Below are 17,650 nucleotides of genomic sequence, written 5' to 3'. Positions count from 1 at the left end.
GGTGAAGGCGCACTTTGAACGCCGTCGGACGCGAATAGGGTAGGGATGCGTATCTGCTTCCCTATTTGACGACTGACAAGACTCAAGATTAGACACCTGCAACGAGCGCTATGTGGGGGGCAAAACAACCTCAGTCACAAAAAATGTTTTTCAAAGATAAGTAAATGAACCACCATTTGTTGACTGTGCCACATTTGAAAGGGCCAAGTGCTATCTGGAGCTCGAGACTGGCATGAGGGTATCCCGGAATGGGCTATCTGACATGTTGCTTAAGCACAGATCGCAGCTGAAAAAATTCTGCGGCAAGATTGGCAAACATGTCACTTACATTAATAGCACGAGAATTATCGTGGGTAGCGCCGGGCAGCGGCTCCAACTCAACCCATATCATGACGATATTTCCGGAGTAGTTATCGCCCGGGCCCGGCTGGAGACGCCAAACCCTTTAAGTTAATAAAGTCCCTTTTTAAGAAAGAGGCGTCTTTAACACTCCCCTGCTGCTTAGCTAGTCGGTCACATATCAGCCCGACTGCGTGCCTGATAGGCAGGATATAGGGGTCCCTGTTTATTTAAAAAACTGCAAATATCAATTTAATAAAGTTTATATCTCAATTTAAAAAGCTTTATTTCATAATAATTTTAAAAAATGATTAACCGGAAGAACCGGTTTACCTCAATGATATTCTAAAATATTTATACATTTTTCTAATAGGCTAAAAATAGGCATCATGCAGCCGCACGTATTAAACTTTGTCGATGAATTTTTCTTACTTCGGGTGGTGGAAATCGTCAGATTATATATTTTTCATCATCCTTGAATTATTTTTTTCTATTTATATTTTAGATATTTACTATCTATATTTTAACATTTTTAATATTAAATAAATGCATGGTTATGCCACGCTCTACGCCTCAAATATGAGAACTTATAGTGTATCTTCCAACGCGAAACTCAACCCTTAATTTTTCCTTTTAAGTGCTTCGAGTAACCAAGTAGGCAGAAGAGGTGGTTACTATACTTAAATATAACTCATGGGTTTAGGGGTTAGTATTTCATTACATAACGATTATTATAAGAAAAAAAATTATCTTAGAGATCTTATTAGAAAAAAAATAATCATCGCACATTGGCGTTATTTTCCGCCATCGTACCTCGGTTGACAACTAAAAGATGTCTACCTTCCGGTTCTTCCATTTCATTAATGAGATGGAAGGACAGGATTATGCATTACGACTGACGATCTATACATATTATCTCTTACATATGTCGCCAGGCTGTGACTAAATGAATTCATCTGAGGAGCCATTACGATATATTCCCGGAACTTCCTTGTATTGGGATACAATAAACGGGAGAGTCATGGTAATGCTGGCTTCTAGTTACTAGTCAATACTATTTTTTAATAAATCGGCAAATTATATGTGAAAATAAAAATGACTTGATTGTAATATTTATTATCTAACATGAATAAATACATTCGAAAATAAAACGTAAAATTAACAAGATAAAAAGCTTAGTTTAAGGACGTGGAATAGGTAAAAATGCAAAATTGTGGAATAACAATATTTTATGCTTAAATACATAATACAATAAAGGTTTTTTTTATTTTTAAACATATTAATAATTCAACTGACTTTCGAATAACCAAGAAGAGAGACAAGTCCATGCCTTTCAAATAGTTAAAATACATTTTTTTACAATATAAAGCTAAACGTTTATTAGTTTTTACATTTAACAACCTTTGATTCATGATACTAGTGAAAAATACAAAAAAATAAGTACATTATATGCAGAGTGGCTAAAATATTCATTTTCACAAAAAAAACTTATTTATTTAAGCACATACTGTTTGAATGTATGCAAGCGAATAGCTCGGATTTTAGCTAATTATTGCTTCAGATTTGTTCCTTTTCTTCTCCTACATAAGAATTATTGAAAATGTTATTAGACAGCCTTATAGAGTTTGAATATTTTTTTGCACATGATGTACTTTTGCTAACATAATACTAATGTGCACTTACAAAATTAGGATAAAATCAGTCAAGCTTTGCTTCCGAAGAATGTTTGTGATATTGACTCTTAGACTATGTTAACACTTAGGTGACAATTGCTTGGGTGTCGTCAAGTTTACCTGTAAAAATTTAATTTGAATATGCGGTACTTTAAAAATATTATCTTTATATTAATAAAAGTTATTAGTAATGAAGTATAACATAACTTAGAATCAATTGTAACAAAAAGTAATGCAAAAGTATTATGTATTAATATATAATAATATTTAAACAACCGCTATATTATTAATGAATAATTAGGGCAGCACTCCAATAAAAAAATACACAGTGCTTTTAAAATAATGCACAGCAAAAAATATTAATCACTAATTAAATTTTAATTATTTGAATTTTTTTTGACAATTAACTCAACATTTTAACTGTAACTTTATCTCTTTATATAATATAGCATCTTACTCTGGCATTTTTAAAACTTACATCTACTGTGTCTTCTCATCCTTGATCTCTTTAGGGTTATTCTTCCAAATGTAGTAGCTCAATGTACTGGCATATGCCAACCAAGCTAAGTAGGGTACCAATAGGGCACCAGCTGTCTTGTTCACTTTAGCGAAAGCGGCTGTAGTTGCTACAGCAGCTCCGCCAAGGACCGAAATCTCTATGAATGCCTAAAAGAGAGATGTATATAAAACTAGTATCAGAATGTTTCTTTAAAGCACATTGACACTACACTAAAAACTATATTTAATGTAACTGCCGCCAGTTTCTAACATTGTCGAATACTTCAGACAACATAGTTATAACTAGTCTTCAGAAAACAGGTCTTAATCTAATGTAAAAATTTACTATAATTATGCTTATGGGTAAATACATGAAAATACAGAAAATGACAACATGCTGTTATTTACTTTCTCTCCCATAGTCTTACATCTTGAAACCAACTATTCAAGGTATTTTTTCAAACAAATAGTATTATTCTTTGCCAAGCTAAGCTCTTTATAAATCATAAGTGAATTGACTAAATATAATTTTACATAATTTTTTAATGAACTGATTTTTTACATAAAGTTCCAACAATTTTACTTGGAAATCTAAACTGATCCATAGACAACAAAAAGCATTATAAACTTCAGTTAACATTTATTGAATACCAAATTGCTTTATGATTTAATTTAAGCACTTTAGCAACTCACCAATTTAAAGTCCTTGAGGCCAAAGAATATGGGTGTCCATGCCCAGTTAAGTAAAAGTTGACCTCCATATAAAGTCAGTGGCAAAACTGCATCCTCTGAAAGAATTAAAAAAATCCACCTGGTTTCAAACCATTTTTTTTTTTGAGATTGCACTACTTTTTAATAAACATGTTTCAATACCTCTTGACCTATTCTATGGACTTGAATGTTTTTTGTTTGCAAAAAAAAAATATTTTCATAGATCTCACCAGTAAACCCTCCACACTCTTCATAAACCAAATATGAAGCATATCCCATTCCACTGTAAAGTACTGTCCATGTGGGTCCAAATACCCATTTAGGTGGATTCCAAGATGGTTTCTTGAGTTCATCATACCAGGATTTATCTTCCCTACGAATTTGTCCAGCAAAGAAGATCCCATTTGCCCAACCCCCTACATTTGGAAGAATAATGGAGCCGAAAGCTGCCCAATTTGCCATTTTTAATGTGTCACTGTAATTGTCATACAGAAAATATTATTTTATGATTGTTTTTTAAAAACTAAGTCTGATTCTCGTAAGAAATCATTTTTGGTTAAATAAAATAAATTGTAGTTCTATTATATAGTCATCACATGACTATCTAATAAAAATATTTATTTGCTTTTTAAGCATTCAGTCTATTACATATTTAGGTTCTATGTCTATATTAGTGGTGATATTTTATGTAACATGGCATATTTTTCCTGTTATTTCTGTTTTTTTTTTAATTTAAATATTTTTAATTGTTTTTAGAAACAAAGTGCAAATCACATTGGAATAAAGTCATTTAGAGGTCATTTAAAGATATAATTGAAAAATTAAAAACTTAAAAAAATATTAACTATATTGCACAATAATTTACTTGAGTATAAACAATTAAATTGACTTTATTAAAAATTTAACTTATTTTTATTATTCAGATAGTTTAGAATGGAAATATATTATTTAACTTAACTTTACCTTGGATTTTCAAAATATGGTTGTAAATAATTCATAATTCATGTAATATTGTATTTAAGAAGTCTAACCACAAATAAGACACTAACCTTTTAATCTATCTAATCAGAAAATGGCTAAATGAATTGAGATATGATAATTATAATTTAGTCAATATATAATTCCACCAATTACAGGCAGTTATAAAGAATTTTTTAACGAGTTAATACGTACCACACTATTTCCTTAATTCTAAGTGCAAAATATGTTAATTTATACTATAGTAACAACACTTTTCAGGCGATGATGTAAGTTTTATTTTTAAAAGCAGGCATATCGTGATATGCTAACTAAATATGTCGTAAGCGCTTTAACCTATTCGAATTATGGAATTGTTCATTTACCTACCTTATATGCACCGTTAGTCACCGGCAAATAGAAAAGAATTCAAAATAAATGATTATAAGCAAACACAAATAGAGAAACTTTTTTCTCACGATTTCAACTTTCCAGTCTTTAATAAGCCTATTGCAATGAGATACGAAGTAATTCGCTTTGAAATATAAAAGTAAAACCACAATTTTCTGAATGCATCAATGCAATTCATATAAAACTTGAAGTTTCGAAAAATGTAAATAAAATGTCATTGCAACACAGCTTATCAATGTCATCTGCAAGTCAACTGTCTACTCTTATAGAAAACAAGAATTTTTAGGACCAGTGACTCAAATTCGGATATAAATAATATGGCATTATTATAATTAGGTTTACGTTTTATATGTCTCAACTCCAACGTACAAGAGTGTACGTTTTGAACGAAATTAATTATGTTTACTCTACATTAAAGTTTATCAATACTCAAGCTATTTCTAGTAAAAATTCTATATATTAGCTATAGCTATTATAGTTCTGTTATAGTAATAAATAGGAGCATTGTAAGTTTAGCTCGGTTTGATCAAGACTCCGAAATCTTCAGAATGACAAATGGGGAAATAAAAATTAAACTGTATTTTCAACCACAGATAATTATAGCTGTAAATTTTTTTATTAGTTTATTTATTTTTTTAATGGTAATTTGTACTTGCAGTGTAGGGTGAGTTTAGTTGCCTACAGAAATAAATGAGGAACACGAAACAATTAATACTTTTACAAAATAGACAACTCATATAATTCTTTCGCCAGGTATCGAAACCAGGACCTCCGAGATGCCGAAACGCCTTGATCATAAATCACTAAGCCCCGTCGCGGTATTTAATATTAGAGATTCTTTAAAAACTTACAATTTAACAGCTCCTAACTGGATTCGTTTTGCGTAATGGAAAGTCCTAGAAAAATAACTACCAATCTATCAACTTGCCAATTTACGTACCGGGAATTTTTATTAATGGTAATTTAATATTTTTCGCCATCGCATCGTTGTTTATCTATATAAGGATTATTTAACAAGTGAGTTAGATAAGTCCAGAAATTTATTATCATTGATTGTTATCACCAACCACCTAGTATTTGTAAGTGTTTTATTTCTAGATACATCTGAAAGTTTTAACACTTATTATTTCATTTATTATTAAAAATGGTAAACTGGAAACTTATTGGTGCTTTGGCATTACCAAATGTTGGTGGGTGGTTAAGTGCCCTTACAATGGCTGGTCAAGTTCGTAGCCCAACAGGCAAAGCATGGTATGACCATTTGAAGAAACCTTCTTGGAATCCACCAAAATGGGTGTTTGGTCCAGCATGGACAGTTTTATACACAGGCATGGGATATGCTTCATATTTGGTTTATGAAGACTGTAGAGGATTTACAGGTAAATTTGGAATATTATCTAAATTTATCTTCTTATCTGACATCACTTGAATTAGATTATTAAAATTATTGTATATTTCCTATGAAATATGCAATATATAGGTATAATATTTTTTTACAGATGATGCTTTAGTACCACTCAGCCTGTTTGGTACACAGTTATTATTTAATTGGACATGGTCACCGGTGTTCTTCAAATATCATAAGATTGGATTGGTAATATAGAATAAAAATAATATAAAATACCTTTTACACATAATATATGCGCATGTTAATGTAGTTGATATAATATTAATGTCATGTAATGACTATGCAACTATCTGGATTTAGTGCTTTTTGTCCTTTTGTTTTGTGCCATATAATAATATATTGTTTGGTATTGATTTAATGAAACCTTGTGTTAATTAAATACGGTTTAGACCTTTGATATAAATTAGTTGTTTACAAAACATTTTACAATTAGAACTTACATTTAATGAAACAATTATTAATTTTCGACCTTTTTGTTGGCAAATGAATATTATTATACAAATAACATTTTACCAACCTTTATGTAATGTGTGTAGTAGTCTGTGTTTTCTTAGCCATGGTATATTTTGTAATAAACTTATAGTAATGTTGTAATGAAATTATAGACTAGAACCTAAAAAATATCCTATTTTTATAAAATGTAAGTATTCACATAATACTTAATCTTATTAAATTTTTCAGGCTTTCTTGCACATGATAGCGCTAGATGTAGCTGCAGGTGCTTGTACAGTCAGCTTCTTCAATGTTAACAAAAAACTTGTACTTTATGGCACCATATCTTTGCTGGCTCACCTTTGCATCATATCTTAACTACACAATATGGAAATTGAATGAGAATGTTCCTAAAATCCCCAATAAAGATAACTAGAGGAAATGGGTCACAAAGAGTTTTAAGACAAGTCAAAAAAATATTTACTAAAATACCAACCAGTTATCGAAATAATAATAATTTTTGTACAGACATTCTATATATTGACTACTATTAAGAACCATATTTACACATTGTTATATTATTTTGTAAGTACAAATTATTTTAATAAATATGCATTTACTTTAACTCGAGTTCGCAGTTTAACTTCTATATCACCTGTTTCATTTCATCAAAAGTCATTTCTAATGATTAGCAGTAATTTTTCCCTGTTTAAATTCTCGTAACATTCAAATTATTAACCGACTTATTAAAAATTTAAAAAGTATCAGTTTGACCTTTGAGTGTAATGTCGTTGGAATTATATAATGTTTAAGCATATCATAAGGTTTAAATCACGGGTGCTAAATTTCGTAAGTATGTTGGACCACAAATTATTTCCGATTTAAATCATAATATTACATATTCTGGAAGGGACGTGTCTAGTTGAGGAAGTAATATTTTGTCCTATTCAGTTGACAGGTATTTAAAGTTGATTGTATTACATTTCTCTTATTGATGGAAAATTCTAGCCTCAGATGAACTCATACAGATAAAACGCGATTATCTTGATGCTTTGACTATAGTCACTATAGTATATGTGATGTCACATGTCAAAGCGCTTTGAGAGTTATACAACAGAGAGTGTATTAAGGACTATATGTCTCGAGATAAAAGACCTGTCTTGTATCTAAAAAATTAAAAGAGAACAATTTCGAAGCACATTTATTAACAAATCATTTTCCTCGTTTCAACTTATTCAACTCTCCTTGTTGTATAGACGCGTCCTTATAGATCTGTTTTACCTTCTCTTTTCTTACGTTGTCGCTGGAATAAGAAAATCCCGTGGTTAAATATTTATTTATGTACATATACAGTTAAGTACGCCTAAAAACTATATAGAATCTAATTGACTATTAACCTTAATCCCTATTATAAAATAAGTTTCAAAAGGTTTAACATATTTCTAAAGAATTGAAATATAACGCTCATCCTGGGTTCGATTCCAGCAACAAATATATTTCACGTTAAATTGATTAATGAGCTAGATCACAAAAACTATAAATACCTCTGTATCTTTTGTCGTATCTTAACAGACGCAATATAGGACTTGTCTCTTCTTATTTCTCTTAGCGCACCCTTCATCTCCTTTTTATATTTGCCCTGTAGTCGCTTTCTTTCTGAGGCATCACGAGACAGTTTTGATAATTTACCTCCAGTAAAACTGAAAATTGTAAATTTATATTTTTATAACGAAGTTATATGTCCGTAATAAAGTTAATGTTCTAAAGTAATAAAACTAAGAACACTCAAACTCCATTTAATTAAACAAACTGTAACATATATCTCAAATTCACTTTAGGATAACTTTTTATTCGGCAAGTATTTTCTTATATTTAATTTATTTATACTACATATATATTTGAGTTATTCATTTTCTCTTAATTCCAAAATAGCGATAGAAATTGAATATTTTTCAAAAGGTTGTACATGCGTCAGTAAAACTTAACGAATAGATACTTACACTTCCTGGATATCCGGTTCGTATAAACGTAAAGCCTTCGGCCTAACTTTTTCTCTTGTTATTAACGCGTAAGTTTTCGTTTCTAGTGTTTCCTTCATATGTTGAAGAACTTTTGTCACTTTAGAAACAATCTTTTTCGGATACCATTCTATATCTATCCGACCTAACAACTGCATGTGTGGCTCAAATAACGCTTTTAACGCGTCGATCTCTATATAATTATTGAAAAATTCCCTTAACATGAGAACTGAATTATGTAAACATTTTATTTTAAAGGCATCGTCCATTTCACACACTAAATCCTTTGCCGACATTTTGTCATCAACTTCCATTTTGGAACAATCTTGTTCTAAATTTAAAATTTTACTATCTTTATGTAACCGGAACGGCGGAACGACTTGCACTGGATTGAGAACCGACGTATTCGCGGACAAATAAAATAATCCCCTTAAAAAATTTAATGCTGACGGTACGAAACGTTTCGATAGGACTGTATATTCTAAAATCATTGTTAAAATGAAAAGTCCCCTAGAAACTGAATATGCATCTTTAAACCGAGATAAACTTAAAATTTCAGTCATAAAAATTAAAGATGGTGTTGTGACCGGATGGCGAAAATCGGAAGTGGGGTAAAGCAAGGAGACTAATTTAAAAAATATTAATGTATTTAAATCCGGCACTTTTTTAGGGTTACGTTTGAATTGATCGTGTTTTTCTTTGAGTAACTCTACTATAAATTTCTTAGTGGATACTTTATTAATGTGAATTAGATCATAAAAATATGGTGCAACTTTATCAAAAATTAAAAATGCTTTTATAATATCACCCTCATCGTTCAAATCCGTAAATATATCGTGAACATATTGTAATAGATGTGCGAATAATCTACTCAATATCTCTTTGTTGTTTGGCGATAAACTAGGGTCGTAACTTTTGATTAATTTAGATAACGCGGTTGACTGCTGAGAAGGCGTTTTACCCGTTAATAATTCCTGAAAAATAAATAAGGTAACTTAAGAGATGTAAAGGTAGGGCAGTGTTAGCCAAGTGGTTTTCTCACGATGTTTTCCTTCACCGTTCGAGCGAATGTTAAATGCGCACATAGAAAGAAAATCCATTAGTGAACCTACGACCTCAGGGATGAGAGTCGCACTTTGAAGGTAGGGCAGTGTTAGTTGTAGCTTGCCTTACCAAAAAGTCGACGGCATGCATCAGGCACATGAGGCTGATCACCTCCTTGCCTATTAGATTAACAAATGATCATGTAACAGATATAGAATTCTGGGGCCCAGACCTAAAAAGGTTGTAGCGCCATTATTTTTTTAAGAGATGTAAAACTTTTCTAAATGTTAATTACTCCTCATACTGTTGTTATAGTCTATTTTCGAATCTGCTTCATACTTAAGATACTCGTAATAATAAAATTTTGAAACTTGCTATTCTTTATCGCACTTTACATGGAAAATTAATTAAGATATTTGAAACTTCATCCCAAAAACAAATCAAAAAAATATACCTTCAGCTTATCCCCTTCAGCAGACTTCACATCAAAGACAGAACCAAGTTCTTCTTCAACTACATCCATTTCTTCTTTCTCAACACTATTACTCCCGGCAACTTCTGAATCTTCATTACTTTCATCATCACCACTCTCATCATCATCATCAATTTCATCTTCAGAGTTTTTATCACTTTTTACATTTTCCTTCCTGATATTCTCATTATTCTCATTCATATGATTTTCAAGAATCTCATCACTACCTTCGCTTATTGTTTTAACTTTTTTAGGTATTATTTCACAATGCGATATTTTGCGTTTTAGTTTATTTTGACTGGAACTTTCAACTTTCTCATTTTCTTCATTATTGGAGTTGCTTTTGTCGTCATCGACATCACTTTCAAACACTTTTAAGTCACTCCCATTATTGCTGTTTTCCTCTATTTCTTTGCTTTCTTCAAATTTTTGTTCATTTTCATCATAGTCTTCGCTGTCAGCTTCACCATTAAATTCGTTATCGCTGCCCGATTCGTCATTACTTTCATCACCTTCCTCTGAAGATGTGTCAGATACTCCATCATCAAATTTCTTTTTTGCATTAGGCACTGTAAAATATTTATTGTTTTTATTATTATAACATTTTTACTAAATAAGTTTCCTTTGTACACAGAAGCGAAGCAGCTAGAGTAAGAACTGTTGTTATTATTGTTTTAAATACTATATCATTAAATATGTTAGGTTCCATACAGGGTATTCAAACATGTTGTATATTAGAGTAACACAGTACATATTATCATAGTCTTGTTACAGTTATTAATAAATACATTGCTTTACATTTGAAATAATAATTTCAATAACAATCACCATTGTAATCTTTCAATATATGGTCGGGTAATAATGGTTTGCCATCCTTGTCATATGCTAGCATTATCTCTTTCTCATCGTCAAATGCAAAGTTGTCATCCAAGTCATCTGCAGACCTAAAAACGTAGATGTTATGAAATTTATTAGTTATACATTTTTTTATTTAAAAAAGATTTAAATAAATAAATGTATAACTATGAAGTACACACATGACAAGACTAACCTATGTTTAACAGTGGGTTTGGCGGTTTTAGGCATTTCTTCTTCTGGCATCATCCTCTGTTGTCTTTGTTTCTCCATCTCTTCTACTTTCTTCCTTTCTTCTTCTTGCTGCTTTTCTGTACTTTTTAATGCATCTGATGGCTGTAAAAATATTAAGTGCCAATTTTAGGATTATATAATATAGCAATATTTTTTTTCCTATCAAATATATATGACAAAAACTTAAAAAGATATGAATAAGTCTTTGAAAAAATTAAGTTCATAAGTGATTATATAAAACTTTTTGTTTAGATTTTAATTATCCAATTCTAAATTTAATTGTTTGTTGTTGTTTTTGTTGTTTCATATTTCAACAGAATTTTTTTGTTTGATACCACTTTCAGTCAGTACAAGATCAGTCACTCACGGTCCCTCTCCTATCAAATTTAAGCTCTCTCATCATTTTATCATAATCCTGTCCTTTTTCAGCATCAGCCAAGAGCTTATCAATCAAGGATTCACTCTGCTTCTTAAACACAACTGGCTTTAAATCTTTCCATTCACTATCTAATTTCTCAGTCAAATCCAATGTTTGTTCTTTTTCTTTTTGTTTTTCAGCCTTGCGCTTTTTTGATTCGGCTATAAGTTGTTCTATTAAATCTTTATGTGATTTTGCCCCATCTTTTGATTCTGTTTTTGAGAGAATGCCACCTCCAAAATGGCCTTCAGATACAAAATCATCTGAAAAAGGTATTTGTGTAATATTTTTTCCCTTAACAAAAATAATTTGTTAAAATTTAATAGCATAACCTAACAACAATATGTCATGAGAAAATATTTACTTTTGTATACAAGGGTAACTAACCATCCAATCCACCAAAAGGTTTGTCCTCATCTTCATCATCAGATCGAGGGTCATCAAACTTCTCAATTTGCTCCAATGTTTGTCCCCTATAAAATAAATATGTTACATATAAATAATAAATAGGTATAATCCTAGTTGGGCATCAAGCTTTACTGTTGTTGTCTGTTGTGTTTTCTTTACTAACCAGTACATCGAAAACTAAATTTTTAGGCAACAATTTAAGTTAAAAAATCAAAAGTAGCTGGAACAAAAATAAAAGTAGTTATAAACAGGCATTTTACTAAAGCTTATGGAGGCCAGAAGATGTAAATGCTAAACATTGTTGTATTAAAAAAAAAATTCAATTGTCATACCTGTGTGTAAGTATCTCATCATCAGCTAAGTTATAAATACTTTTTTTGTTGTGTTGCTTTGCTCTTTCTGCTGCAAATCTCGCAATCATGCGATCTTCAGCAGAGAGATTGTTACTTTTTTCACCAATACGACGGTCAATAAAAGTGTTTGTCTTGTTTAACAGTTTCATTTCAGTTCCAATTGTTTCTTTGCGCTATATAAATGTCAATTTTTGGTTAGAATATGAACGAAGCCGGTATTTTTCATGGTATTATATTAAATAATAAACTTTGTTGTATTTACATAACAGAAAAATACCACAAGTGAAGTACTCACCTTTTGGATAGCTTTAGCTCTTGAAACGCCCGGTAAACCACGATCATGTTTAGATTTCTTTCCTAAAACTTTAAGTTTTTCTTTATTTATATGTACTTCAAATGGATTTAACTTCTTTTTAACCCCTTCTAATTTCTTCTTATGGACCTTATCAGCTAATCCAGCATTGCGCTTGTTTTTAACTTTGGCCATTATTCACAAGATAAAATGTAATACTAATTTAAGGTTACAGAAGTTAGAAAATAAAATATAATTTGTAAACACATGGTTTTGACAAATAAACTATGTACATAACATTTTGGCAATTGACTAAGGTCTAACAAATAATGCGTTCAAAAATAAATATTTGGTATACGTTTATCAATAACAGTTTTATTCATAAATCATTTAGACTTTATTGAAAAAATTTTCCAAGATACATGCCCCTTTCTCTATAACATTTAAATCAATGATTTTTTTTTTCATTAAGTTAAATTTTTATCTACTATTTCGGTATTTTACCAAATGAAACGCATTCCTTTAGGAAAAATGCTTTCTACTGATTGGTTATTAAAATGCCGCCGACTTTTGACGGCTGCGCTTTTGCTTCATTTCGCGACGCTGCCGTGTAGCATCTAGCGCGTAGGTATATTATTGTGTGGCTACTTTTTGTCATATTGTGTGGCCGCCGGAATATCAGGAAAATGGCAGACGTATCTGACGAAAACCTCCAAAAAGAAATTCTAAGTAAGTTGTTCTATTTTTTTATACACAAGATTTTGTCTTCTTTTGCCAAGGTTTTATCAATTTTCTAGCTGTTTAATGAGTCTTAGAATATAATTCCTATAACTTGTAATGGCTTCCATTTTATGTTCAAAAGAAGTTAATATTTTATATGTAGGATTTTAAATATCTCTGATATTATAAAATCAGAGCAAAAATGTTTCATGTGAAAGTTGTTTGGTTCTATTATGCGGATTTTTTGGTATCAAAAGGTTTATTTTACATTTCCTATTAAGGTCTCTCTACTGGTGGTTTATTTTTATGCAACGCGTAGATCACAACATCAGAAGCTCCACGTATAGTGCACATTAATGACAAAGACTTAATATAATTAAAGGTTATTTTCAGTTGCGCATCTGATTAAGAAATAATTTTTATTTGAAGCATTTCGATAGATTCCTTGTTCTTTACGCTTAAATTTAATTTTAAAGATGATGTTTAGCAATTTTGTTGTTATTGTATTATGTTGTATTGTTAATTGGTGATTTTTGAGTCGTCTTAATTACCAGGAATTTTTATTTACTTAAGTTTTTTCAACATTTTTTATGTTCATTCAACAATGTGGCAATTTTTTACAGAGATTCTTGAAAAGGCAAACTTAGCAAAAACATCAACCAAGAAAGTGAGACAGAAGTTGGAGGAGGTATTCGACACTGACTTGACTGATAAGAAAGAGTTGATTGACCAATATGTTATGGACTATGTCAATAAAATGGAATCAGAGAATTCAGATAGTGCTGAAGAAGAATCTGATGTAAGTATTTTATAATATATATTTCTATAGTAATAATAAAGTCAATACAAACGTTTTAAAAGGTACTCTTAAGTCGCCAATTTCTTAGTTGGCACTCGCCATAAATGTGGATTCTACCAAGATAACTTAGTATTGGTGCCGTTAATAAAATTGTTAAAATTTTTAATATTACGTTACAGGAAAAGAAAAAGCCTGCACCCAAGAAGAGAAAGAAGAGGAAGGGATCAGATTCAGATAGTGATTGGGTGAAGAAAAAACCTAAAAAGGTAAATTTTATAGTAACAACATCTATAGGTTTTCAGTTGCTTGGATCATTTAATGTATTAGAAAACATTGATTGATTTGTTAGTACCTGACAAAATATTCCCTAAATCAATTTAAAAAATAGTCCATTACTATACCAAAAAAAATAATATCCTTTTTAAAATTATACTAATGTGTAGGTGTCTAAGAGATCAACCTGGTTGAATATATTATAGTTGTGAATGAGAAAAATAAAAAAACAAAGTATTGTGTAGTCACCATGCAAGAAAAAAAAACATGTTCCTTTGATTCTATGCTAATTTACATATTCAAGTTATTATTTGCTTCGGATAATGTTTTAAGAATTGCCTTAAAATCATTAATAAAACATGCAGCATATCTAGAGCCAAACATTTTTGCTTTTCTGGTATGAATAAACCCCTATTGCTTAAACCAACATGATTAATTAAATACAGTGGAACTTAATATTTAGTAATCTATGTAGTCAAAATTGACACTTGATCTGGTGTTGGTGGTAGTGGCATGATTTGAATATGGTGGCACCTTCCGCATTAGATTAATTATAATTTAGTCCTCAGATCATACCCTCTTGGGGTGTACTCATTTACCATACATTTAATATACCCGATTACATTTCTTTATTTTTCCCATCGATGTATTTAATCTGTGTAAAATTATAAAGCCTCGTTAACTAAAAAGAAAATTATATTTTCTACTCTAGGTATGTTGGCTGCATCTGACTTTACATCAGGTGGGATTGTGGCCAAAAATGTTGAGCTTTATATTAAAAATTATTTTATTTTATTTCAGCAGGCAGCAGCTGGGGCAGGACGTGGCAAAGGCAGTGGCTACACTCGGGCATACAAACTATCCCCAGCCTTAGCTGAATTAATGGGACAGGAAGAGATGCCACGACATGAAGTGGTGAAACGTGTATGGACCATCATCAAAGAGAAAAACTTATATGACCAGTCTAACAAACAATATGCCATATGCGACGACGCCCTCTACAAGGTTATAGGCACTAAGCGATTCCGAACGTTCGGTATGATGAAATATTTGAAAACTCATTTCTTAGATTAATTCACAATTAATTAAGTAGCTTCTATGAGCCGTGGCTAAGCCATCAAAGTATAAACGCTAGACTATCTTTTGTTAACATTTCTGTGTGAGAAATAGTTACTTGCAATGTGACTTTCATGAGTACTCTGTAATTTTTGATAGTGATCCCGCAATCTATGAGTTTTTGTATATATCACCGTAAAATTGCAAATACCGTTAGGTTGCAATCTATCTCGCAAGATTGTGAACTGTCGAAAGATAGTGAATTACAACGTACTGCTTACAATTTAACGTATTATTATTCGGTAGATTGTAATCTATCGAAGTGAAACCGTCAAATTACAATTCTTAAATTGTCAACTCTCCGAAGGCTGTCCCTGATTGGTCGGCTTTATAGTAAGACCGTAGAACTAACAAATATGGTGGCGCGGGGCATATGCCGTTCAACCAATCAGCGCGCGAGGTACGTTCCGTGTTACAATTTGACGGTTTCCTTTCGATACTTTACAATCTACAATAATAATGAGTTAAATGGTAAGCAGAACGTTGAAGTTCACAATCTTTCGACGGTTCACAATCTCGCGAGATAGATTACAACCATATTAACGGTATTTACACTTTTTCGGTGACATATACACTAGAGCTGCGGTTACTGAAAGTATATCAATTGCTATTAAAAGTTATAGGAGTAGCCGCGCTGGCAATGAAACAGCTAATAAATTGCAGATTATTGGTCTAACAATAATTTATGTATTACATGCAATTGCCATCGTGTTGAAGTTTTTGATCTACACTTAGGTATTAATAGAATATTTTTATTATCATGTAATTTGTACTTTAGGTACCATCTTATATTTTGCATTCATCTTATATCTAAGAATTATGTTTATATCAAAAACCTTACAAAATAATTCATTTATCAAGAACCGAAAATATCGGAGTCTTTCAAATTGTTTTTAAATTGTAAAGTAATCCTTATATTTTCGTTCTAATGTTGTTCCTTTTTTAAATTTTATATCATAATTTTCTTACTAAAATAATTAAAATTTATAATGTTTTGCGACATATATGCGATCCCTCCCAAGCATTCGGTGATTTGTATCTAAGAGTAAGCTAAAACAAACTCCTATTGGATAAATTATCAGTTTAAATTGATAGTGTTCATAAAATTAAGGAAAATTAATGTATATTTGAAACTATTTTGTCTACCAGAGATTTAACAACAATTTAACATTTGAGGTTACATCATTATTAATTGATTACTTATTATATCATATTAAATTTGACAAAACAATAGTAGACCTTATCCTTGAACATCAAAGGTTTTTTATTGTGTAAACACCCTTGTTTCATTTATTAACTAATGCACGGAATTTTAAAGTACCAATTGCTACGAGACGTAAATATTTCGTAATGACAAGAAACATGAATTGACAACTTCGCATTTCATAGAAAACTAGAAATGTGTGTAGATTGTTCAACCCGAATGGCATACAGGCATGAAATGTTTGTTCTAAATTCCAATTAAAAGTCTACCGGCATTATTATCAAACGTAGATAAAGTTTCAGTGTTGCTATGGTTACGAAATTGCGTATAAAGGAATGGTAAACAAAACTTAAAATAATTATAAATATCTGTATCTGTAGATTTTATTGTTCTACGAAAGAGTTCGTTTTAGGATGAGATATATAGGTTATTGTAAGTAAATGTATTGCTGCATTTCTACATTCTGAACTCAAATTAAAATCAATTATTTAATATCAGAGATATAAAATATACAAGTTATTCCGTTCTTATAGTCCTTACCTGAATATAGAAATGCAGTGGTATGAAAATTAAAATGGAGGTTGTATAAATATCGCCGAGGGATTAATTATCCAATAAAATATTCTAAAACTGCATGGTGTGTTTTTCTTGTTTATGGCTTTTATTTATGCCAACTGGGCACAAGGTACTTCGCCAGTGTCGTGTAGATGGAGAAGACACGAAGGAGGTTGATCGGTAAAAACAATAATTAAGTTAATTTTGACTATGCACAAAAAAAATAGTTGAAATTCGATTGTTAGTTTTAAGACAGCACACAACACAAATATGAGTAAAGGCATTATTAAATACTGTTTACTATTTATGAACAATTTATATATATTACACTTTAATTCTATTGCTTTCTATATATTTACATAAAAATCTATAATATGGACTAAACACAAACATTTAACACTGAAAGGACGGGAGACTTTAGGGGGAAGAACGTCATAAAGAGGATAAGTTAGTTTGGGAC

General features: G+C 30.8%; 3 protein-coding genes and 1 pseudogene across 6 annotated transcripts; 2 read left to right on the top strand and 2 right to left on the bottom strand.

Annotated features, from left to right (window-relative positions):
* Positions 1-1,472: 1,472 nt before the first annotated feature.
* Positions 1,473-4,781, bottom strand: LOC123711704 (translocator protein-like). 3 transcript variants are annotated; one of them, XM_045664418.1, is made up of 5 exons: positions 4,185-4,299; positions 3,452-3,696; positions 3,204-3,298; positions 2,491-2,678; positions 1,473-2,132 (listed from the first exon to the last, which is right to left on the bottom strand). In XM_045664418.1, the coding sequence occupies exons 1-4, from the start codon at positions 4,217-4,219 to the stop codon at positions 2,493-2,495; spliced, it is 561 nt and encodes a 186-aa protein (XP_045520374.1). In that variant the 5' UTR covers positions 4,220-4,299; the 3' UTR covers positions 1,473-2,132; positions 2,491-2,492. The 3 variants fall into 3 exon arrangements, with proteins under 3 accessions (XP_045520374.1, XP_045520391.1, XP_045520383.1); XM_045664435.1 differs by lacking the exon at positions 4,185-4,299 and adding an exon at positions 4,395-4,524 and having other exon boundaries at positions 1,478-2,132; XM_045664427.1 differs by lacking the exon at positions 4,185-4,299 and adding an exon at positions 4,569-4,781 and having other exon boundaries at positions 1,481-2,132.
* LOC123711723 lies at positions 4,383-7,059 on the top strand (annotated as a pseudogene).
* A 555-nt stretch (positions 7,060-7,614) lies between these two features.
* Positions 7,615-12,793, bottom strand: LOC123712867 (nucleolar protein 14 homolog). The gene is made up of 10 exons (XM_045666209.1): positions 12,527-12,793; positions 12,211-12,404; positions 11,858-11,943; positions 11,420-11,733; positions 11,015-11,154; positions 10,792-10,907; positions 9,946-10,532; positions 8,430-9,421; positions 7,974-8,129; positions 7,615-7,732 (listed from the first exon to the last, which is right to left on the bottom strand). Exons 1-10 carry the CDS (start codon positions 12,716-12,718, stop codon positions 7,642-7,644), a joined length of 2,868 nt encoding a protein of 955 aa, XP_045522165.1. The 5' UTR covers positions 12,719-12,793; the 3' UTR covers positions 7,615-7,641.
* Positions 12,794-13,101: 308 nt separating this feature from the next.
* LOC123712230 (upstream activation factor subunit spp27) lies at positions 13,102-17,270 on the top strand. Of its 2 annotated transcripts, none has more exons than XM_045665245.1 (4): positions 13,102-13,252; positions 13,867-14,042; positions 14,222-14,308; positions 15,120-17,270. In XM_045665245.1, exons 1-4 carry the CDS (start codon positions 13,210-13,212, stop codon positions 15,387-15,389), a joined length of 576 nt encoding a protein of 191 aa, XP_045521201.1. In that variant the 5' UTR covers positions 13,102-13,209; the 3' UTR covers positions 15,390-17,270. The 2 variants fall into 2 exon arrangements, with proteins under 2 accessions (XP_045521201.1, XP_045521193.1); XM_045665237.1 differs by having other exon boundaries at positions 13,104-13,252; positions 15,117-17,270.
* The last annotated feature ends 380 nt before the right edge of the window (positions 17,271-17,650 follow it).

The sequence above is a fragment of the Pieris brassicae genome, chromosome 1 (genome assembly GCF_905147105.1).
Source record: "Pieris brassicae chromosome 1, ilPieBrab1.1, whole genome shotgun sequence".
NCBI lineage: Eukaryota > Metazoa > Arthropoda > Insecta > Lepidoptera > Pieridae > Pieris > Pieris brassicae.
This window is presented reverse-complemented; position numbering and strand designations above follow the sequence as displayed.

Excerpts from the sequence above, each read along its gene's own strand:
- LOC123711704 (XM_045664418.1), bottom strand. The coding sequence starts at position 4,219 with ATGAATTATTTACAACCATATTTTGAAAATCCAAG. Across the intron at positions 3,697-4,184 it reads CCATATTTTGAAAATCCAAG|TGACACATTAAAAATGGCAA; the intron begins GTAAAGTTAAGT and ends TGACAATTACAG. Across the intron at positions 3,299-3,451 it reads AGAGTGTGGAGGGTTTACTG|AGGATGCAGTTTTGCCACTG; the intron begins GTGAGATCTATG and ends TAATTCTTTCAG.
- LOC123712867 (XM_045666209.1), bottom strand. The coding sequence starts at position 12,718 with ATGGCCAAAGTTAAAAACAAGCGCAATGCTGGATTAGCTGATAAGGTC. Across the intron at positions 9,422-9,945 it reads CTGAAGGGGATAAGCTGAAG|GAATTATTAACGGGTAAAAC; the intron begins GTATATTTTTTT and ends TTTATTTTTCAG. Across the intron at positions 8,130-8,429 it reads GAACCGGATATCCAGGAAGT|TTTTACTGGAGGTAAATTAT; the intron begins GTAAGTATCTAT and ends TACAATTTTCAG.
- LOC123712230 (XM_045665237.1), top strand. The coding sequence starts at position 13,210 with ATGGCAGACGTATCTGACGAAAACCTCCAAAAAGAAATTCTAA. Across the intron at positions 13,253-13,866 it reads CCTCCAAAAAGAAATTCTAA|AGATTCTTGAAAAGGCAAAC; the intron begins GTAAGTTGTTCT and ends AATTTTTTACAG. Across the intron at positions 14,043-14,221 it reads GTGCTGAAGAAGAATCTGAT|GAAAAGAAAAAGCCTGCACC; the intron begins GTAAGTATTTTA and ends ATTACGTTACAG.